Below are 24,587 nucleotides of genomic sequence, written 5' to 3'. Positions count from 1 at the left end.
TATACTTATTAAACAATGGATTTATTTAAAGTACAAATGTGAGTTTATTGAATTAATGGTTTTAAATGTTGTGGGTGTTTCTATCTTTTCTGGAGTTTTCAATCTAGAGTATGTGATGGATTAAGAATCTGGCACTTGAACAGAGTTCAGGGCTAGAGCAGTTGGTTTGGGTGTGGTCCATGTGTAAATAATTGAAGTTATTGAAATAGAAAAAAAGAAATTTTCAGAGTAAAAGCTGTTGGAGGTGAGAAAGAAGTGTGTGTAGATTATTGTGAGGTGTGGAATCACCTTGCAGAAAGGAATTAGGCCTTTGTTCTTGGTTCCTTCCAGCCATACCAATACCTGAGTCTAATGAATGGGGCTGACAAGACCAAGAGGGACCACCTTGGGGCCAATGCTAATTAAGCCTTAGAAAGCATAATATAACCTATGGTGGCCACGTAGTGAGGCTGCAAGACCCCTAAATCCTGAGGCTTAGGTGGGCTTCCTGGTTGGTGACCATGCACAGGACAGGGTAGCATGACTCTCATGAAAGCTTCACACTGTGACCCATCCCAGACCTCACCCTATGCATCTCTTTGTTTGTATCCTTTTTGGTTGTAATAAAGTTATAGTTGTAAGCATGGTATACACTCTGTGAGATTCTTAGTTGTTCTAGTGAATTAAACAATCCACAGGGGCAGGGCCAGCAGAGGCTGTTGTCTGCCTTTTTGGGAGTATGAAAGAAGGTGTCCTTCTAATGTGTGAGCTCTGACCCATCTCTGGGAGAGTGTATGCCACTGGCAACAGGATGGGGAAGTAGGTAGGTGAGGACTGGATCCATTTCCACACTTTGAGAATTAGGTTCATGCTGATCCTTACCACACAGTTAGCAATGAAGGTGAGTTTTTACCCTCTGTGCCCCTGGCTTAGTGTAATTATTCTTTTGAGAAGTTTGGTATCTATTATGACAGGAAAAAAAAAAAAAAGTCATACAAATTCATGGGGCAAATCAGGATTGGAGATTTTATGTTTGATTTGTTTTAAGGAAAAAAGGCAGTGGGGGGGGCTTGAATTTACATTATGGCTCAAGAGGGGATAGTAGGCGAATATTTGAAGATGTGAAATAGAGGGGATGGAAGAAGCTCCTGGAGAAAGTGGTTCTGAATAGCATAAAAGCAGAAATACAAGAATTAATCTCAGGTGGGAAAAATTTAGAATTTCTCTATTTATTTTCAGGCTTGTTTAAGTCTAATTTTCAGATGTACCAATCAACTCATTAAGGCTAGAGGTTTTTTTTCCTTTTTCTACAACTCATTAACTCTGAATTTTCTCGAAGTTTTTTCCTCTGAATTTTCGGAAAGGAGATCGTGTTTCCCATTATGCTTCCATGACATGTGTTACGTAATTCATGACTGTCACACCCAAATATTTACAATTACTGAATAAATAATATCTAACATTTATTAGGAGACCCTGATAGCATAGTGGTTAAGTGCTATGGCTGCTAATCAAAAAGGTCGGTCGTTCAAATCCACCAAGCACCAAATGTCGAGGAAAGTAGTAAAATGTTTGTTTCAGATGTGTTCAGAGAACTAGATTTGCCACTTCTGTATTCTGTAGCATTCCAAATCAGCTAGTAGAAACTTGTAGGTAGACACCCTGAGATATCTTGTGTCTTTTGTTTCAGCCTTTGGAGTGATTTGTTGACCACCTTGTGTTTGTTTGCATTGCAGAGCCGCCAATTTATATTTCCTGTTCCTTGTTGTCCTGAACTGGGTGCCACTGGTAGAAGCCTTCCAAAAGGAAATTACGATGCTTCCTCTGGTGGTTGTCCTTACAATTATCGCAATTAAAGATGGCTTGGAAGATTACCGGAAGTACAAAATTGACAAACAGATCAACAACTTAGTAACTAAAGTTTACAGTCCGTAAGTGTAAGGAGGTTTGCTAAGGAAGATACATGTATCATTTTGAAACATGCAAAATATTACTTTTTTTCCCTTAGGTGTGACCAGGACTCTTTTTGTATTGTTGTTGTTGTTTTCAACTATTATTTGTTAACTTCCTTCTGCAAATTTAATTTAGGTGTCATAGGAAAACAAAAATATATAAGCCATTGTCAACCCAGGGAGTTGACAAAGCAAAAGCTTCTGGAACTCATAGACAGGAGGAGTTGAAAGAGTTAAACTTCAATCCATTAGAAGGGAAGCAAGCAGATGGTTTTTAACCCAGTATGTTACAATTTGGGATTAAGAATAAGATAGGTATCAAAAACTAAGGGAAGACAAGAGCTACCTACGGAGGAAAGAAAATGTGAAAAATGGAGAAGAGCCTTCTTTTTCACGCATAAAACTGGAGGCTATAAAACCCTTCCCACTGGAGCAGCAACAGAGAGCATTCACCATAGGAGGTCTTTTCAGGAGCCTGTTTGCTCTGTTGGAGAGTTGCATTTCCAGTAGTATTTATGAAATAGAAAGTCTGTGTAGCCAAAAATAAAGCCAGTTAAGGTGAGTTTTGAAATGAGCTGTGTATTATCTGCAGCTCCTGGGTTTTGATTCTTAGGTATAACTTGGGTTGTTTACTTATTGTCCCAAGTGAAATATCTTTTAAGGTGAGGCCAGTAAGCTGGATGGACCCAGACAAAGTATGTTGTACTGGTGGCCACATTAGTAGACTAAGTAAGCGGCAGCCCATACAAAATTATCTGGGTACAGTTTATGCTGGCTTAGCTGTTTACTCACTGCCATCGAGTCAATTCCAAGTCATAATGACCCTACAAGCTTTCCAAGGCTGTAAATCTCTATGCAAGTAGACTGCCACATCTTTCTCCTGCGGAGCCGCTGGTGGCTCCTAACTGCTGACATCTCTGTTAGCAATCACTTTAACCACTGCACCACTAGGGCTCCTTGGCTTAGCTGTACCACTGTTTATGTTTAAATCAGAAGATATGCAAGGTGACTACTTAAGAGATGAGAGGAAAAGTCTGGAATGGTATTAGATAATATGACTGAATGCTTTTAGAACTTTGGGTGTATCTTGTTGGAAATCAAAAATGTTATGTATTCCACTTGAAAAATACTGTTATCTCTCCATGTTTATTTTAACAATGTTTTGATTTATTTTCAATAATTCCCCAGTTAACTTAAAGATTCCCCAGTTTATTTTTAATGATGCTGTTTAACATGTATGTAGTACCTATTTAGAAAACCCAAGAAAGAAAAAAGAAGCGTCCACAATGTTAGTACCCAGAGGCAACTATTTATAACATTACGGTGTATTTGCTTCAAGTCATGTGCACATGTTTGTGCATATTATGTTTTGCAAGATTGGGATTGTACTACATATATTATTTTTACTCTTTTTTTTTTTTTTTTTGCCTAATTTTAGCCATAAACATTTCCCATGCCTTTAACCATCCTTCAAGAAAGTATTTTTCATACCTTCATTGTTTATTATGTCACATCATGTGCATGACTCTAAACCCACTGCCGTCAAGTCATTTCCGACTCATAGCAACCCTATAGGACAAGGTAGAACTGCCCCATAGGGTTTCCAAGGGGCAGCAGGTGGATTTGAACTGCCCACCTTTTGGTTAGCAGCCAAATGCTTAGCCACTGCAGCACCAGGACTCTAAGGTATGTTTAAATATTTCACATATTTATGTGTTTTTAAAAATGTATGCTTCATTGAATATTCTTATATAAAAGTTTTTATATAGCGTTAGTAAATCAGAGAGGAGGAACAAACTTAAGTCCTTATTTTGTGGCTTTTTATGAAAGTGAATTACAAAGTTTATGGTTATCTCTGGAGTTCCCTTTCATGAGAAATGCACTTATTTTAAAGAGCTATAAAGAAAACAAACAAACAAACAAAAACGCTTTTTTTCTCCTCCTTTGTGAGATGATGTCATAGGTACTTGGATAGGGACAAAATTAGTTCTATTTTTTTTCTTATACTCAAGGCTAATCTAAAGAAAGCCAGAAAAACGTGCGTATTGTATAGAAAAATAAGTCCATTGTTTTCATTTTAAAGCCATACAGCATTCTACAAAAATAAGACTGTGAATCATTCAATAGAGTCTGAGTGCTTATTATATGCCAGGCACTGTGCTAGGGATAAAGATGTAAAATGTTAGTACAGTCTCTGTCTTCAAAAGTAGCTGTAGAAAATAGGATTCTCAAAGATAAATGATGAAAATGTCCATATTTTGACCAATTTTAAGATTACCTAGCTAACGTGAAACTTAGAAAATGGAAAGAATGCTTATTATATGTATTCTGGCTCACAAATTCTAGTATATAAATAATTACTGATTTTTAGTGCTACCTTAGACTTGATAATGTATGCTTATTTGTTTTTCTGGTTGTTCTAAAATGTTTTAATCCTGATTCTACCTCTTAGTAGCTATGTAGCCTTGCGTAAATTAACTAAAATAGCTCAACTCCCTACCCCCAACCCATTTTACCCAGTTCCTTTATTATGAATATAATAATAACAAAGCAATAAGCATAGTACTTAACCATTATGCCACCAGGGTTTCCACTTAGTCCTTAGTAACTGCTAAAGTTGGAGTGCAAAAGATGAATGTGCTTGGCTGCTAATGGAAAGCTTCTGCAGTTCCATTCCACCCAGAGGTGCCTCAGAACAAAGGCTTGGTGATCTGCTTCCAAAAAATCAGCCAATGGAAACCCTATGGAGCACAGTTCTGCTCTGGCACACATGGAGTTGCCATGAGTTGGAATTGAGTCTGTAGCAACTGGTTGCTGGTTAAGTGCTAAGGTTGGCCATCATAATTATCATTGCGTGTTAGTAATGACTGACATAGTGGTTAAGTGCTACGGCTGCTAACCAAAGGGTCAGCAGTTCGAATCTGCCAGGCTCTCCTTGGAAACTCTGTGGGGCAGTTCTACTCTGTCCTATACGGTTGCTATGAGTCAGAATTGACTTGGCAGCACTGGGTTTGGCTTTGGTTTTTTAATGACTGTTAGCTAGAGTTTGTTTATCACATCACCAAGTCATTTAATCAACATTTGAGAATTCCTTATAACACTGTACCTTTTTAATATTAAAATTGCCTAATGGGAGACCTGGTATGACTTTCCTCTCAGGTATCCTTTTAAACATAGCCCAGATCTATGATAGATCATTTGTATACAATCTTAAAGATGAAATGCAATATTTTAGTCAGTTATTAAAAGTCTACTCTAAGATACCACTTTATTGCATTTTTTTCTAATAAACTCAGGTAACTCCTTGTATCTGTATCTGTATTCTATGTAATGTGCTCTTATTTGGTATTGTAGAAGAAAAAGTACTTTCATTTGCCCACACCCCCTGAATTGTTCTTGGAACAGTTATTATAAAGATAAAAAGAAAGAAAAGGAGGCTATAAAACTATGCCTTGTTGATTTAACCATCCTAACTTAAATTCCAATGAAATACAAAGAAAGAAAATACTTTAGAGAGCAAATTGTTTCTCAGCAAAATAAAGATGAAAATATGGGGCCATTAAATTTAGCAAGCTATTGAGGGAAGCTTATTAACATTTTTATCTGGATAATTCGGTTCTTATTTGTGATATGTGATTTTTCAAAAGGTCCTTACTTTTCTTTGTGAAAGTATCATTGGGAAATAAACATTAACCTAGAAATTAAACATTTAGATCTGATTACATCCTCAGTTAAGTTAGAATTATTAATTAATTACAGACAAACTGACCATTTCTTAAGATTGTCTTTAAAATATTAGCCATTTGTGAAGTCTTTAGAATTTGTTTCAAGGATAATAGAAGTTTCTTGAAAGTAAGACTTCAGCAATATTTGAGTGCCTAGTCTGTGGTAAGCACTGAGAGATGTAAAGGTTAAAACAAAAAATAGATACAGCCTCTGCCTTCACGGAATTTACATTTTTTTCTGACCATTAAAACTCATCACTTTGTTAATGTCGTTGTTGTTGTTACTTGCCTTCAAGTTGGCTCTACCACGTGGCGACCTTATGTATAACAGAATAAAATGTTGCCCAGTCCTGCACCACCTTCATGATTGTTGGTGTGTTTGAGTCCATTGTTGCAGCTACTGTGTAGTGCCTTCCAAGCTAGGGGGCTGATCTTCCAGCAATGTATTGAACAGTATTCTGTTGCAATCTATAGGGTTTTCACTGGCCAGTTTTCAGAAGTACATCACCAGGCTTTTCTTCCTATTCTGTCTTAGTCTGAAACCTCCTCTGAAACCTGTCCACACTGATGACCCTGCTGGTATTTGAAATACTGGTAGTATAGGTTCCAGAATCACCAGAACATGTAAGCTACCACAGCACAACAACCTGACAGACATGTGGTGGTTGTTGATCTTAGGAGTTTCAAAATACCAGTTAATGCTAGCATTTTAGAATTATTTTACAAATCCGTAGAATTTCATGAAAAAAGACCAGATATAAGCTACCTTCTAAAATAGTTAACCTTCTGTGTGACATTTCCCAAAGTAATACTTCTTCACGTTCACTTTCTAATACACAGTTAACCCAGGTTTTATTTGATGATCATCAGTTAGTGACTATAGTTGGTAGTAAAGTCTAGTACTTGAGAGAATGGACTCTGGAAGCCACCTGTCTTGTGTCAAATCCCAGGACCACTTAAGAGCTGTATAAACTTGAGCAACTTGCTTAACCTCCTAAGGCCAGTTTCCTCATTTGTAAAAAAGGGGGCCATAGTCTCTTGATAATACCAACAGCATTGATATAAAAATGAAATGTGTTGCTCAGTATAAAGCATCCAATAAATCTTAGTTGTGTCCAATGATAATTCATTATTTGCTCATTATACATTATTTTTAGTATAGTATTAGAAAAATGCTAAAAACATCAAAAAGCAAAATTCATTTATAACCATATCCATTCTCTCTTTAGACTTTGTAAAGTAAGAAGAGCAAGTCTGCATTCTCCATCTTTCGTTATAACCACTCCTTCCCCCCAGTGGAACCATTGTTAGTAGTTCAGTGTATATTCTTCCCAAATTTTCACAATGTTTAGGTTGCAGAGTTGTTTGATATTTAACCCTTTTTTTAAAATAATATTTTTTTGTGTTTTTGGTCACAGTTTACACAACAAATTAGGTTCCCATTTAACAATTTCTACAAGTATTTTTCAGTGACATTGGTTACATTTTTCACAATGTGTTAGCATTCTCATTATTTTCATCCTGGTTGTTGTTTGTATTAATCTAGCTTCTCTTCCCCCCCGCCACCCTTCTTATCTTTGCTTTCGAGTGATGTTGAAAATATTGACCATTTCATCTCATATAGATGATTCTTTAAAGGAGCGCAGTGCTCATGGGTGATGTTGTTTATTTTATGAGCTAAGCTGTTATTTGGCTGAAAGGTGACCTCGGGGAGTGTTTTCAGTTCCAAGTTTAAAGTGTGTCTCAGGGCCATAGTCTCAGGGGTTTCTCTAGTCTCTACCAGTCCAGTAAGTCTGGTCATTTTTAGGAATTTGAGTTTTGTTCTATATATTTTCTCCCTTTCTCCCCAGGACTATCTATTGTGTTCCTGGTCAGAATGGTAAGCTGGGCACCATCTAGTTCTTCTGGTCTCAGGGTACATGAGGTTGTGATTCATTTGGGCTATTAGTACTGTAGACTAGTTTCTTCTTTGAATCTTTGATTTCCTTCATTCTCTTTTGTTCCAGACAAGTAGAGACCAATAGTTGTATTTTAGATGGGCACTCAACAACCTTTTAAGGCCCCAGGCACTACTAACCAAACTAGGATGTAGAATATTATCTTTATGAACTATGTTACATCAATTGACCAAGTTTCCCACAAGACTATGGTCCTAAGCTCTTTAATCCAGTAAACCAATCCAGCAAGGTATTTGTATATGTCTAGGAAGTCTCTGTAACTCTGCCTTCTGTGTGCTTTATTGTATTATGAATATATATGCAGCACAAACACGTATATACATATGCCTACAGATACACCTGTTAACGTTTAACTCTTAAAGAAGCAAAGTAGACCTGGATGTTTTTCCTGAAGGAGAGATATGAGAGCTACCTCCAGACCAGTGAGATTAATACACAAGCACAAACAACCAAGCAGATGGAAGAAATTTTAGTTGTCCGTTTGTGGTCTGGAAGAAAAAAGTCCCCTCACTGGTTTTAATTCTGTATCAGGGAAGGAAATATAGCCTCATTTTGAGTCTACCACAATGGTAAATTTTCAGAGTTCGGTAAATGGAGCAGTCAGCACTGTCAGTTAGCAGGTGGCTTTCACACCATGCTCTCTCCTGTCTTATGTGTTTGTTGTTCCACTCTTGGTGTAAGCGCTCTGACAGAAATGCCTGCCCCACCTTTCTTCACCTGACTCACTCTTGATCATCCTTCAAGACTCAGCTCATGTGTCACTTTCACTAGGGCTAAATGCCCCTCCTGTATGCTTCCCTTGCATCCAGTTACATACCTCTCTCTTATGAAATTACAGTTTGAGTCCCTGTCAAATTTAAAGCCTAACTTCTCGAGTGTGGTGATCATGTCATAATCATCTTTGTATCCTTATCACCTAATATGGGAACTGGCGTAGATTAAAATCAATATATGTTTACTGACCTGAAGCAACCCAGCTAGTGGGAAAGTTGGGTATTTTTTTTTTTAATCCTTGTATTTGTTCCAAATGGGGGAAAATTAAGTTAATTCAATTTGAATTCTGCTCTAGTGTAGAATAAACTTGTTCTTTACAGGAATCCTACTTCTTATATTTAAAAGAAAAAATAAAATTCTTAACCCTATCATTCAAGTCTTTCTTGAATATAGATGGAAGGATTGCTATTACAAGGAAGGGGGTTCCCTCTTCATCTCAGATGAGGAGAAAGTAGGTGAAGATGGGGATGGTTACCAGTAAGTTCAGAATTAAGGTGTATGAAAGAATTTGAGGTAAATGCTCAATGGTCTCTAGTTTTTCTATGAGGAAATCTATGAGGAAATTCGCTGAGAATTTTTAAAAACAGTAGGGAGAGAAGAAACCTTAGTGAGGTGAAGTGATATCTCATTATATATTTTATTTGTATTTTCCTGATGACTAAAGGCATTGAGCATCTTTTCATGTGCTTGTTGACCATTTGTATTTCTTGGTAAAATGTCTATTGAAGTCCTATGCTCTTTTTTTAATTGGGTTGTTTATCTTTTTGTTGTTAAGATGTAAGAGTTCTTTATTCTGGATATTAAACCCTTATCCAATACATACTTCTTCAGAATTCTCTCTCCATCTGTAGGTTGGCTCTTCCCTTTGTTCATAGAGTTCTTTGATTTTGATTTTTAAGTTTTTACCTTTTTTGAAGTCCTATTTATCTGTTTTGCCCCTTGTTGATCATACTTTTGGTGTCATATCTAAGAATCCATTATTAATGCCTAGGTCCTGAATTATTACCCCTATGTTTTCTTCTAAGAGTTTTTGGTTTTAATTCTTGCATTTAGGTGTTTGATCCATTTTGAGTTAGTTTTTGTATGTGGCCTGAGGTATGGGTCCAGGTTCATTCTTCTGTTTGTGGAAATCCAGTTGTCCCAACACCATTTACCAAAGACTATTCTTTCCCCATTAGATAGAGTTAACATTCTTGTCAAAAATCAACTGGCCATAGATGTATGGGTTTGTTTGTGGACCCTCAATTCTATTCTATGGTCTGTACACCTAGCATTATACCAGCACTAGATTGTTTTGATTACTATAGCTTTATAATATGTTTTGAGGCTGGGAAGTGTGAGTCCTCCTCCTTTCTTCTTCTTTTTTCAAGATCGTTTTGGCTGTCCAGGGCACCTTGAAGTGTATGTAAATTTGAGGATTTGGCTTTTCCATTTCTCCAAAAACAGTTGTTGGTATTATGATGAGTATTGCATTAAATCTATAGATTGCTTTAGGTAGCATGGACACCTTGATAATATTAAGTCTGCTGATCCATGAGCACAGAATGTCCTTCCTTTTATTTATGTCTTCTTTAATATCTTCCAATAATGTTTTATAGTTTTCAGTGTACAAATCTTCCGTGCCTACTTTTTGATCTTTTCTCTGTTACTTTCCTCCATGGAAGAATGAACTGGTATGCATAGACAGTAGGGAAAAGTCTAGTAAAGAGAAAATAAATAAATCACAGATAGGGGCTTGTTTCCCTAAGATTTGCCTTCCTCCATAAGCTAATGAACTCTTAGGTAATCAAGGATTTCTGTAAATTATTAGTTTCTTTTGCATCAACCTTGTTCATTAGATATTTTGTGAAGATTTGTCTTGAAAAAGTGCTTCTTATATAGCCCTTTAAGCTAAATTGTTTTTGAAATACCTGATATAATTCTGTATAGCAGAAATTATACAAATGTTAGACTAAGGTGTCATTTTTATTTAATCGGATAAGTTAGTATTTTCATTTATAAGTTATATAATTTTTGTCATAATTATCTCTCAGGTGTCCTTGACGGTGAATTTGGATATTTAGCACCATAAATATAATAGAAAATACTTGCTTTTAAAATAAGTATATTTTTATAACACATACCAGTTTTTTTTTTTGAGAGGAAGGTATTTGGGACAGTGGTGTCACTAAGATTGATGTCACCAAGTGCAGTAACTCATGGTGTCACTCCCCCCTTCAGTGGGCCTCCCCCCACACCAGACCATACAGAATCCTTAGTAATGTTTTTTGTACTAATGTTACTTGTAAATCGTAATTCTCATATATTACTCCTTCTTTTCCTTTAATTACTACTTCATTCTCAAAAAAAGTTATCAATGTAGGTTCACAAATACTAATCACCACAATGTTGTAGCTAAAACACCAGAAAATTTGACAAAATCGGTGAAAGGTCACAGCCTTGAAAATCCTATGGAGCAGTTCTACTCTGCACATGGGTTCGCCATGAGTCAGAATCAACTCAACAGCAACTAACAAAAACAATGTGGTGGAATGATTTTAAAATGTTGCTTCAGGGTATTTTAGTTTCTTTGCTCTTGTGTTTTTTTAAATTATCCATCCTATCTGCCAGACAGAACGTTCCCTGAGAGCAGGTAATGTGTCTTGTGCACTGCCAGATCCCTGTGCCTGACAGGGAACAGCACATAGGAACTACTTCCTATATGAATAAACTCATCAAATGTTCATTTTACTCCCGAATTACCTTTAAACAGCATAATGATCCAAAATCCCACAGGAACAAGAAATTATAAAATATGTTTTAGGTGAAGCAGATTGTGGAATTTAGGTTTTACCAATTCCGTGGCTTCCCTTTTAATGTTCAAATGGACTAAAATTTACTCTAATACTTCAAATGTACTTTATGTTATGTAATATGACTTAAAAAAAAAAAAAAAACTATTGTAGTGTTTTAAGTTTGATTTTTTTGTTTGTTTGTCTATTCAGGAAAGAGAAAAAATACATTGACCGGTGCTGGAAAGATGTTACTGTTGGGGACTTTATTCGTCTCTCCTGCAACGAGGTCATTCCTGCAGATATGGTCTTACTCTTTTCCACTGATCCGGATGGAATCTGCCACATTGAGACTTCTGGTCTTGATGGAGAGAGCAATTTAAAGCAGAGGCAGGTGGCTCGGGGATATACAGAGCAGGTAAATAATGTGTTCTTAATTGGTGAGCTGTTAACATTTTTCCTTAGAACATGAAGAGTGATCAGAATCATCAACTGATCATTGTTCCTAAAATCTGTAATTACTGTGTGGCTTTGGAAAAGTCCCTTGAAGAATTTATTCCTCATTTTCTTTACCTTAAAAGGCAAATGTTTAAATCCCTCTCACAACATTGTTGTGAGATCCAAATGAAGTAATATACTAGAAACATCATACTTAGTGCTTACATTTAGCTTTCACTTCCCTCTCTCTGAAAGCACTTGAGATAAATTATTTTAAACTTAATATTTTCCTTTCTTTCTTTTTTTATTTTAAAATGAACTACTATTAGGTCAGGTCTCTTTCATCTTCTACTTGTAAACCAAAAGTTTTTTACCTGATAATACTGTTAGCTTTGGTAAATTTCATCTAGTCACATTGGGCCCATATGTGTACTTAAAGATTTCGGTTAGGTACTATTGTGCTTGGTATACCTATTAGCGTATCGTCAATGTCAGTTTTATTAGCATTCCTGTATCTAAGACGGGTAAAAAAATCTTGTCAGTTCGAAATCTGTTGTTGTTAGGTGCCATCGGTCGATTCTGACTCATAGTGACCCCATGTACAACAGAGCGAAACACTGCCCGATCCTGCCCCATCCTCACAATCATTGCTATGTTTTAGCCCATTGTTGCAGCCACTATGTCAGTCCATCTCATTGAGGGTCTTCCTCTTTTTTGCTGACCCTCTGACTTACCAAACATGATGTCCTTCTCCAGGGACTGATCCCTCCTGATAACATGTTCAAAGTACGTAAGACAAAGTCTTGCCATCCACCCTTCTAAGGAGCATTCCGGATGCACTTCCTCCAAAACAGACTTGTTCGTTCTTCTGGCAGTCCTTGGTATATTTAAAATTCTTCGTCAAGACCATAATTCAAAGACATCAATTCTTGTTCCATCTTCCTTATTCATTATCCAGCTTACGCATGCATATGAGGTGATTGAAAATACCATGGCTTGGGTCAGGAGCATCTCAGTCCTCAAAATGACATCTTTGCTTTTTAACACTTTGAAAAGGTCTTTTGCAGCAGATTTGCCCAATGCAATATGCTGTTGATTTCTTGTCTACTGCTACCATGGGCATTGATTGTGGATCCAAGTAAAATTAAATCCTTGGCAACTTCAATATTTTCTCCGTTTATCATGATGTTGCATATTGGTCCAGTTGTGAGGATTTTTGTTTTCTTTGTATTGAGGTGTAATCCATACTGAAGGCTGTGGTCCTTGATCTTCATCAGTAAGTGCTTCAAGTTTTCTTCACTTTCAGCAAGCAAGGTTTTGTCGTCTGCATATCGCAGGCTGTTAATAAGTCTTCCTCCAATCCTGATGCCGCATTCTTCTTCATATAGCCCAGCTTCTCTGATTATTTACTCAGAATACACATTGAATAAGTATGATGAAAGGATACAACCCTGGCACACACCTTTCCTGATTTTAAACCAGTTTTTCTGGTTGAACGACTGCCTTTTAGTCTATGTGCAGGTTCCTCATGATCGTACTTAAGTGTTCTAGAATTCCTATTCTTCACAATGTTATCCATAATTTGTTGTGATTCACACAGTCAAATGCCTTCGAATAGTCAATAAAACACGGGTAAACATTTCTCTGGTATTCTCTGTTTTCAGCCAAGATCCATCTGATATCAAAAATGGTATTCCTCATTCCATATCCTCTTGAATCCAACTTGAATTTCAGGTAGCTCACTGTCGAACTGCTGCAACTGTATTTGAATTATCTTCAGCAAAATTTTACTTGTGTGTGATATTGTTTGATAATTTCCACATTCCTTTGGATTACTTTTCTTTGGAATGGGCATAAATATGGATCTCTTCCAGCCGATTGACCAGGTAACTGTCTTCCAAATTTCTGGGCACAAACAAGTGAGTACTTCTAGTGTTGCATCCGTTTGTTGAAACGTCTCAGTTGGTATTCTTTCAATTCCTGGAAGCTTGTTTTTTGCCAGTTCTTTCTGTGCAGCTTGGGACTTCTTCCTTCAATACTATCAGTTCTTGATCATATGCTACCTCCTGAAATGATTGAACATTGACCAGTTCTTTTTGATATGGTAACTCCATGTCCCTTCATCATCTTCTGCTACGTCCTGTGTCATTCACTATTTTGCCTGTAGAATCCTTCAATATTGCTACTTGAGGCTTGAATTTTTTCTTCAGTTTTTTCAGCTTGAGAAACACTGAGCATGTTCTTCCCTTTTGGTTTTCTAACTCCAGGTCTTTGCACATTTCATTGTAATACTTTACTTTGTCTTCTCGAGCTGCCTTTTAAAATCTTCTGCTCTTTTACTTCATCATTTCCTACATTTGCTTTAGCTATGCTACATTCAAGAGCAAGTTTCAGAGTCTCATCTAACATCCATTTTGGCCTTTTCTTTCTTTCCTGTCTTTTTAATGACCTTTTACTTTTTTCACGTATGATGTCTGTCTTGTCATCTCACAACTGGTCTGGTCTTTGGTCATTACTGTTCAGTGCGTCAAACCTGTTCTTCAGATGGTCTCTAACTTTAGGTAGGATATATTTAAGGTCACACTTTGGCTCTCGTGAACTTGTTTTACTTTTCTTCAACTGCGTCTTGTACTAGCATATGAGTAATTGATAGTTTGTTCTGCAGTTGGCTCCTGGCCTTCTTGTTCTGACTGATGATATTGAGATTCTCCATTGTCTCTTTCCACAGATGTAGTCGATTTGATTACCGTGTGTTCTATCTAGTGAGGTATGTGTATAGTCACCGTTTATGTTGTTGAAAAAGAAGTATTTCCAATGAGTAAGTTGTTGGTCTTGCAAAATTCTATCATGTGATCTCTGGCCTCATTTCTATCCACAAGGCCATGTTTTCCAACTACCGATCCTTCTTCGTTTCCATCTTTTGCATTCCAATCACCAGGAATTATGAATGCATTGAAATCTGTTACATACCTCTAAATACCTTCTTTGAGGCTGATGTCAGGTGATTAATCAACACACTTTGGATCCAGTTGTGGGTGACAGCTCTGGAATCTAATGATCTGGACTGAAACCCTGGCTCTAAACACCTTCTTGCTTTGAGACCTTTGTCAAATTACTGATTCTCTCTGTATCTCTCTTTCCTCATCTATTGATTAATCCTAAATGTAATACCTATCTCATGGGTAGTATAGTATCTTCTTCTTGTGAAAAAGCTATTAGTTAATACGTCTTAGTACATCAAAGGAAACCCTGGTGGCATAGTGTTTAAGAGCTATGGTTGCTAACCAAAAGGTCGGCAGTTTGAATCCACCAGGCACTCCTTGGAAACTCTATGGGGCAGTTCTACTCTGTCCTATAGGGTTGTTATGAGTCAGAATCAACTCAACGGCAGTGGGTTGGTCAGTACATCAGAAGAACTCAATAAATAGTAATTATTAGCAAATCAAGTCATGTGATCATATACCTTACATTTTCCATATATTTGCTATGTTATACATATTGATATTACAATAGACAAAATATCAACATTTCTCTTATTAGCTAAAAAGCCATGTGAAAAAGAAAATGAGATAAGTTTGATGTGGCTTATTTTTAATGAGTCCATGCCTACTTTATAAGGGTACTTTGCTTGTTTGCTCATTGGTTTTATAAGGCATCCCAAAATCATCTATTTGATTCATTATGGAGTTTTATAAGATATTAATGTACAGCTCATTTTTCTATTATATAAACATATAAATATATTTATAAATAAATATAAACTTTGCTGAGATCAAATGTATATGTGCTTATGGTATTCATTTATCCATTTAATCTCAGAAACTACCTATGTGGTTGAATGACAACAGCGAAAGTATTTTCAGAGCCTTCTAGATAAAAAGAGTGTTTATGAGTAGTTCTCTTTTCTGCAGAGTCCCACATGGGTTCTAGTGAATGATTCAAACATTTCCTTCACATGCAAATGTGTGTTAGTGCTCTAGGATCATTCTGGTCCCATTTATTCATTCATAATTATATGTGTACTTTTCTTCATCTGGGAAATTTATGACATAAACTTTGTGACAAGAATGCCTCAGTACTCTCTTGAGAATTGAGTGAAAGTGATAAAACACTTACATCTCAAGGGTTTAACCTTGAACTCTTGTTTTGTGATTTAAAAAAAAAAAAATTAGGACTCTGAAGTTGATCCTGAGAAGTTCTCCAGTAGGATAGAATGTGAAAGTCCAAACAACGACCTCAACAGATTCCGAGGCTTTCTGTGAGTGTTACATGACTTACTTTGTGGCTGTGAGTGAAATTGTGTGTTGTAATTATATTTAAATTGAGAAGACTTTTGTCTAGTTATACACAAGTTAAGTTACCAAAGGCCATACGTTTAGCTATAAATTTGGCTTATTTTAATGATTTGGCAAGTGTTTGTCAATATATATTTAAAAAATAACAACAACAACAACAAAAATTTGTTTTTAAAAAAATCCTAGAGGCTCTATCAGTGGTGTAAAACTTCTTACATGAGCTCCTTATTAAGCCCAAGTCTTGGTTAGTTTTTTGGATGAAGGTGTTTAGACAGAACTAACAGCTTAAGTAACACTGTAAAATGGTGTCCTACTAAATTGAAGTAGCAAGTGGACAACTTTGCTTAGCAAAAGTAAGCCAATGATTTGGAAACATGTCTAAGACAGAGTATGGGAAACTATGACAGTCTTCATTCTTGAGGCTTCATGCAATACCCACATCCTTTATGCATGCATAGCTGGAATTTGGCATCTTGTCTAGTTTCATGCCTGGCCACTGTCACACAAGTGCTTATGATCTTGAGCCAAGTTATTTATTCTCTCTGATCCTTACGTTTCTGATTTTTAAGAGGAGACCTAATTCATGGTAGTAATCTTGTGAAAAAATTGTAGAGGAGGGAAAAGTTCCCAACTCATTACTTGAGGTCAGAATTACCCTGACACCATTACCCTGAAGCCAAAAACAGAAAAGACCAATATCCCTCCAAACATTGATACAGAAATTCTTCACAAGATTATAGCATATTAAATCTAACATATGTAAAAAGGACTACTTGGGATTTACCCCGAGGATGCAGTTATTTTAACATTCAGAAATCAATCGAAGTAATTCACCATATTAACAAACTAAAAGAGAAAAACCACATGATCCTTTCAATAGTTGCAGAAAAAGCATTTGGCAAAATCTAACTTTCTTTTTAGCGAATTAGAAGTAGAGGGGAACTTTCTCAACCTGATTAAAAGGCCTTGATGCAAAACCTACAACTAGCATCGTATTTACTGGTAAGAGACTGAATGCTTTCACCTTAAGATCAAGCACGAGACAGATGTTCACTCTCAGCACTTTTATTCAAGACTGTACTGGGGGCAAAAAAAAAAGAAATCTAGATAAGAAAGAAGTAAAACTATCTTTTATTCACATATAATGTGATAGTCTTTGTAGATCATCTGATGAAATCTACCAGAAAAAAAAAAAAAAAGCTACTACAACTAAAAAATTAATTTAGAAATGTTTCAGGAAATAAGATCAGTATACAAATATCCACTGTATTTCCATTTACTAGCGAAAATCAGATATTAAAATTTAAAGCCTCATAACATTTGCAATGGCATTAGAAAAAATGAAATACTTATGGATAAATGCTGCAGAAAATAAAAAAGATTCATTCGCTGGCAACCACTAAAAACTGCTGAGAGAAATTAAGACCTACATAAATGGAAAGATATTTGTTATTCATAGGTCAAAAGACTCAGTATTGTTAAGATGTCAGTCTTCCCCAAATTGACCTATAGACACAGTGCAATCCCAATCAAAATCCCAGCAAGTTTTAGAAATTGGTAAGTTTATTCTAAAATGCATATGAAGATTTGAAGGACCTAGAATAATCATAAAAACTTTGAAAAAGGAGAGCGAAGCTGGAAGTCTACTGCCACCTTATTATAAGGCTACACTAATCAAGCCAGTGTGGTATTGGCATAAAGATAGACAAATATATCAATGGAAAAGACTATAAAGTCCAGAAATAGAGTCACCCCTTCATGGATCCCAAGTTTTTCACAAAAGTGCAAAGGCAATTCAATGGAGAAAGATTGGTTTTCAACAAATGGTGCTGCAACCATTGGATATCTATATGTAAAAATAAAAAAGACTTTCAATCCATACCTCCCGCTGTTTATAAAAATTTGTTCAAAATGTGCCATAGACCTAAATTTAAACCAAAATTATAAAACTTTCAGAAGAAAATACAGGGGAAATCTTTGCTATTTTGGGTTAGACAGAAATTTCTTATATAAAACACCAAAAGCACAGTCTATGAAAGAATAAATTGATAAATTGAGCTGCTTCAAAATTAAAAACTCGTGCTCTTCACAGGACGCTCTTAAGATAATTGAAAAACAAGCCACAGACTGGGATAAAATATTTGCAATGCATATATCTGATATAGGTCTTGTATTCAAAACATAAAGAAATATAAAAAGAGATGAATGAATAAACAAAATGTGGGGTACATCCACAAAATGTAACACTAAAACAAACAACAACAAAAAAACACCACACCCACTGCAATTGAGTGGATTCCAACTCATAGTCGGACCCTATAGGACTGAGTAGAACTGCCCCACAGAGTTTCCAAGGAGTGCCTGGGGGATTCGAACTGCAGACCTTTTGGATAGCAGCCATAGCTCGTAACCACTGTGTCACCAGGGTTTCCAATATTATATGACTTATCAGTAAAAAGGAATGAATAAGTGACACATGCAACAACATGGGTGCATCTCAAAATAATTGTTGAGCGAAAGAAACCAGACCTTCCCCCTCCCCACAAAAAAGAATGTATATTGTATGATTTGATTTATATAAATCCCTAGAAAATGAAAACTAATTAGTGATAGAAAGCAGATGCCTGGGAAGAGGGGACAGAGAGGGTAGGAGGAGAAGATGACAAAGGGGCAAGAAAAAACCTTTGGAGCTGATAGATATATTTATTATCCTGAGTGTGGTGATGATTTCATGGGCAAAAGGGTCAAAACTTATCTAATTGTAGACTTTAAATATGTATAGTTTATTCTTATTATTACTCAATAAAGTTGTTAAAATTTTTAATGAGTAGGAGCTATCAAGGAAGCAAATATAGGCTATAGTGGGAGGATCTTTGAGTAGCACCTGATGCGAACAGGTGGAGAGGCAGGGAGCTATGTCATAGGAAGAGGAAAGGGGCTTAGTCCAGGTAAGTAGAAAATACCAGAATTAAATCTTGAAGAATAAGAAGATGCTAGGCATCATATAGATTGAAGTATATTGCTTAGAAAACAATTCTAATTTTAATGCTAAAATTAAGAGGCCATTTTCAAAATATGTGAAAAACGTTGTCATTAGGTGTAATAGAGTCGGTTCTGACTCACAGTGACCTCATGTACAACAGAACAAAATGCTTCTTGGTCCTGCACCATACTTACAGTCATTGCTGTGCTTGAGCCCATTGTTGCAGCCACTGTGCCACTCCATCCTGTTGAGGTTCTTTCTCTTTTTCCCTGACCCTCTACTTTTTACCAAGCATGATGTCCTTCTCCAGGGACGGGTCCCTCCTGATAACATGACCGAAGTACAGTACATGAGACGAAGTCTCGCCATCCTTCCTTCTAAGGAGCTTTCTGGCTGTACTTCTTCCAAGACAGACTTGTTTGGTCTCCTGGCAGTCCATGATATATATTCAATATTCTTTGCCAACACCATAATTCAAAGGCATCGGTTCTTCAGCCTTCCTTATTCATTGTCCAGCTTTCACATGTATATGAGACAATTGAAAGTACCGTGGCTTGGGTCAGGTGCACCTTAGTCCTCAAGGTGCCATCTTTGCTTTTTAACACTTTAAAGAGGTCTTTTACAGCAAATTTGCCCAATGCAATCCGTCGTTTGGTTTCTTGACCGCTGCTTCCATGGGTGTTGATTGTGAAAAATAATAACTTTTTGTTGAAAAACATTACTTTTTGCTTATTTGTTTAAACATTCCAAAGGTTTTGTTCTATATTTTTGCCACTAGAATAATTTAGTTGAGTTATTATTTTGATAACGTTAAATTATTTATTACAGAAATGTACAAACATACAAAAGTAGAGAAAAGTATAATACCCATGTGCCCTCGCCCAGCTTTAACGATTTCAGTTTTTGTCAGCTTTTTTTCAGCTATCCCCCCATTTGCTTCCCCACGCCCATATCACACCACTGAACTGTGAGTACTTCACTATGTATGTATAGCAGGTAAGGACTCAGACAAACAAACCAAAACCTCCACAGCACCATTATCACACCTAACAAAATTAAAAACAATTCCTTAAATATCATTTGCTACCTAACCTCTGTTCAGAATTCTCCAGTTGTCCTCAAAAATTTTGTTTGGTGTTTTGTTTTGTTATTATCTTATTCTAACCAGGACCAAAACAAAGGCACATATTGCATTTGGTTGATGTGTCTCTAAATTTTCCCTCCTAAGAAATTGGGTCTTTGAGTGTATAGAATCTGCCACATTCTAGATTAATTTGACTGAATTTTTTATGTTAATGGTTTCCCCCATCCCATTCATTTGTTGAAGATGCCAGGCCATTTTGCTTGCAGAGCTCACCTCATTTTAAATTTGGCCAACTATATCCTTGAACTGGTTTTTAATGTGTTTCTCTAGCCCCCTTTTTTCCTGTAAAGTGTCAAGGGCCACTTTTAGAATCTGATAGAAGAATTTTATTCTTTCCCTAGAAAATGACAAATTTACATATATGTATATACACAATTATAAAAAATTGCATACAATTTCAGGGTTATCACAGATCGCCTGAAACCACAGGCCCCAGGTGGAGACCTCCTGATAGAGGCTTGATTAGTTTCCTCTGGAGCCCTGAACTGCCTATCTCATAACATCAGAAGACTCATGTTGTTGCTTGTCCAATTGTTAGAGGTGTTAAAATGGGTGGTATCATCCTTATCCTTTTAGTATAAAGTGCTCCATCAGCCTATCACTTAGCGATTTTAGTATACACCAATTATCATTGCCTAGAATCCTCCTTGAGTTCATCAGGGTTCAAAATGGTGATCTTCTAATTCCATAAAGAGCTTTGTCCTCATCAGTATCGAACTGTCCTGAAATACAGTTTGTACTGGAAAAAGCAGAATTATTATCTTGGAATATTTTTGAGCTTCTGTAGCACTACAGGTTGACAAACAAGGAATAACAGAAAACAATGGTATTTAGAAACTTTTGTTTGTTTCCTAGCCCAAGCAGGTAGCTCTGAAATAAAAAAAAACAAATGGGCCAGAGAATTTGAAGTCATTTCTATGAGCTGCCCAACCTATTTATTCAAGTCAAGGAAACTTGAGAACTGTGATTTTTATGTTTATGTTCCTACTCTTGCTGTCTATCTTACAGAGAACATTCCAACAAAAAACGTGTGGGCCTCAGTAAAGAAAATTTACTACTTAGAGGATGCACCATTAGAAACACAGAGGCTGTCGTGGGCATTGTGGTTTATGCAGGTTGGTTAAACTTTGATCTTTCATCATTGTTTCCTCTCTGCTTTTCTACAAGTTAACATTTTTTTCGTTTACTCAATATGCAGTCTCCAGAAGCAGGAAGGAAATTTTGTCTTGATAAGTTTAATCATTGGTCTCTGTTTTTCTAAATCGATCTCAAAAGCAGACCAAACTAACAAAATATATTTTGTAACTATGTTTTATTAAATTGTCTGCCAGAGAGATTCTTCCATGTGGTTTGTGCTACATGGATTGAATTTGTACGTCTTCTGATATTTTGCACTTCCTACTTAGGTCATGAAACCAAAGCAATGCTGAATAACAGCGGGCCGCGGTATAAGCGCAGTAAATTAGAAAGAAGAGCAAATACAGATGTCCTCTGGTGTGTCCTGCTTCTAATTATTATGTGTTTTACTGGTGCATTGGGTAGGTAAAATTTGAGTATTTGCTGACATCTTTTCAGCGGTATATTAATTTAAAAGTAGTTTATTTTTGAAATATTTATGAATGTTTGACTTCTGTAAGAAAGCCTTTATTTGCCAGTATTTTTTTTTCTCAAATATTTATTTCTCACATCTTTTGGCCTGAAAAACATTAATGTTGACTGTATCCAATTACACATTGCAATAGTGCCAAAGGGACCTGGGAAAAGATTTAAAGAGAGATCAGAGACAGGAGAATGCATAGTCTTTTGAATTTGAATTTGTTCCTCCAGACAATTGGTGTTCAATCAAAATAAACGTTCTAATACCTCTTTCTTTAGGAGTAAAGTTCTATATTTGCATAATGTATATATATGTAGCATTGTTTTGATGACTGCCCATTTTTTGAAAGGTCATGAAATCTGGTTGAGCAGGTATGAAGATGTACCCTTCTTTAATATCCCTGAGCCTGATGGACGTCTCACCTCACCCCTGTTGGCAGGATTCTATATGTTCTGGACCATGATCATTTTGTTACAGGTAGTATCTATTGAGTTTATCATAGAATGTTTACTACTTACCCAGCTGTATTCAGCCTCTCATCACCCCCCTGCCTTTTTTTTTTTTGACCCCTCTAATTTTTTTGGTTCTTCTTCTTAGGTCCTGATTCCCATTTCTCTCTATGTTTCCATTGAAATTGTCAAGCTTGGCCAAATATATTTTATTCAGAATGATGTGGACTTCTACAATGAGAAAATGGATTCTACTGTTCAATGTCGAGCCCTGAACATTACTGAGGATCTTGGTCAGATTCAGTACCTGTTTTCTGACAAGACAGGAACCCTCACAGAGAATAAGATGGTTTTTCGAAGATGTAGCGTGGCAGGCTTTGATTACAGCCATAAAGAAAATGGTGAGTGTTGAGTTTCATTTTTAGTTGTTATATTCCATTGTAAGAATGTGCCATAATTTATGTAACTAATGCACCCTTTGTTTAGGTTGTTACCAATCTCTTGCTGTTACAAACAATACCGCAGTGAGCATCATCGTGGCCAAACCTCTATGTGTATTTGTGTGGTTAGTGTTTTCCAGAATTCCTTGATGGTAGATCTCTGTTGTCAAGAAGGATTTTCCAGTGATAATGTTTCATAAAGTACTTGGTACATTGATTTTTCTATTCACTGCATTTGGCACATTTAAAATTATATTTGTAACATTTAAGAGGGTTTATACAGGTTCTTTTACCCCCTCGCAACCTAATCCCTGAGCGTACACTCCCGGCCAGTGAGTAGTTCTTCTCTGTGGCCCCTCAAGCAGAGAAAATACTAAGCGACTGAGAATTGAATGCTATTGTGACTGAACTATAATTGATAAAGTCACTGTTTTTGAACCATGGAATATGGTGCTACTTCTAAAAGATGCTGACTTTGCCTGTGAACACTTTCCTACTGTAGACACCACCAAAGCTTCTGGTCTCTTTTCTGCAGTGTTTTAAAGTAAACACATGTGTGAACACACACACACACACACACACACACTCTTTGAATGGGAGGGCCAGTTCTTTCTAGAACTTAATTCTGACACATATTGTTTTCACTGAAATGAAGACTATTTAACAGTATTATCTAAGTTTTAATGGCCAGTCCTTTCAGGATTTTCTAGCAAAAGTGTTGCCTAGAAGATATTTCCGTAAGTATTGCCACTTTGAAATAACCCTTACACATATGTGCCTGAACTAAACACATCTGACAACACCATTATACATTCAAAACCTTGCACCTTAGAATTGAGCTCTATGGAATAGCAATAGAAGCAGCACCCAGGAGTGTGTTAGAAATGCAGAATCTTACACACCACTTCAAAGCCTCAGTTTGGATGTGCATTTTAACAGGATCCCCAGGTGGTTTATATGAATGTTAATTTTTTAAACACTGTTTAAAAAGACTACTAAAAGAAAATAATTTTTTATTTTAGAATAATTTTAGATTTACAGAAAAGTTAGGAGGATATTATGGAGGGTTCTGGTATACCCCCAAACCCAGTTTTCTTTTAATCTTATATTAGTGTAAATAAAGGTCAAGGGTTCAAACCTACCAAAGGCTCTGTGGGAGAAAAGACCTAGCAATCTGCTCCCCTAAAGATTACAGCCTAGGAAACCCTATGGGGCAGTTCTACTGTGTCACATTGGGTCGCTGTATGTCAGAATCGACTCAATGGCAGCTAATAACAACAACAACAATAATTATTATTATTAACTAAAATCTGTGCTTAATTCAGATTTCCTTAGTTTTTATCTTATGTCCTTTTTCTGTCCCAGGACCCCATCAAGAACACCACATTACACTTAGTCATCTTTTAGGCTCTTCTTAACTATGACAGTTCCTCAGACTTTTTTGATGACCTTGACAGTTTTGAGGAGTACTATTCAGGTATTTTGTAGAATGTTCCTCAGTTTGGATTTGTCTGGACAATGCCTTTTTAATGAACAATTCATGAATCTGCTATATATGGAGGCAACACTGAATAGTTTGCAAGAACAAGGATTCTGGAATCAGACTGCCTGAGCCTAAATCACCTATGTAACCCTGGGCAAGTTGTCTCATTTCTCTGTGCCTCAATAAAAATGGATTAATGATAGCATCTACTTCGTAGGGTAGTTAAGATGATGAGAGAAGATAATTCATGGAAAAGCATTTGGAACAGAGCCTGGCACACAATAAGTTCTCTATAAGTATTAGTTGTACTATTGTTGATTTAATTACTGTTGTTAAGATAAGAAATAGTCCTGGCTCTTAAAAAGTGAATGGTCTAATGTGGTGGGCAGACATGTAAGAATAAAATTATCATGTTAAGTTTTATCTGATTAAAGTCAGTGTTCTTATTCCTTATTATTTTGGTTTTTAGGCAGCTAGTTTTTAGAGGTGGATTTTGCTCTGATCAAGATTTGGGCCCTTGAAGGCAGGATAATAGGCATTCTTGTTACGCTGGAAATATGGGGAATTAGTTTAGAACAAAAGGTTATGTATCAAACATA

General features: G+C 36.3%; 1 protein-coding gene across 6 annotated transcripts in view; it reads left to right on the top strand.

The window, feature by feature from the left end:
* The window catches only part of ATP10D (ATPase phospholipid transporting 10D (putative)), a 165,284-nt gene that overhangs the window by 59,657 nt on the left and 81,040 nt on the right, over positions 1-24,587 (top strand). For 4 of the 6 annotated variants that reach the window (XM_003415920.4, XM_023555028.2, XM_064285858.1 and 1 more), the window contains 7 exons: positions 1,716-1,910; positions 11,373-11,577; positions 15,770-15,855; positions 21,028-21,134; positions 21,426-21,557; positions 21,966-22,093; positions 22,214-22,466. In XM_003415920.4, coding sequence (XP_003415968.1) covers positions 1,716-1,910; positions 11,373-11,577; positions 15,770-15,855; positions 21,028-21,134; positions 21,426-21,557; positions 21,966-22,093; positions 22,214-22,466 — 1,106 coding nt within the window. Of the gene's footprint in view, positions 1-1,715; positions 1,911-3,369; positions 3,618-3,659; positions 4,762-11,372; positions 11,578-15,769; positions 15,856-21,027; positions 21,135-21,425; positions 21,558-21,965; positions 22,094-22,213; positions 22,467-24,587 lie in introns of those variants that run through there. The other 2 variants (XM_064285860.1, XM_064285861.1) reach the window with 2 other exon arrangements.

This window comes from Loxodonta africana, chromosome 5 (assembly GCF_030014295.1).
Source record: "Loxodonta africana isolate mLoxAfr1 chromosome 5, mLoxAfr1.hap2, whole genome shotgun sequence".
Classification (NCBI taxonomy): Eukaryota; Metazoa; Chordata; class Mammalia; order Proboscidea; family Elephantidae; genus Loxodonta; species Loxodonta africana.
Note: the sequence above shows the minus strand (reverse complement) of the source record. Positions and strands in the feature narration are given on the sequence as shown.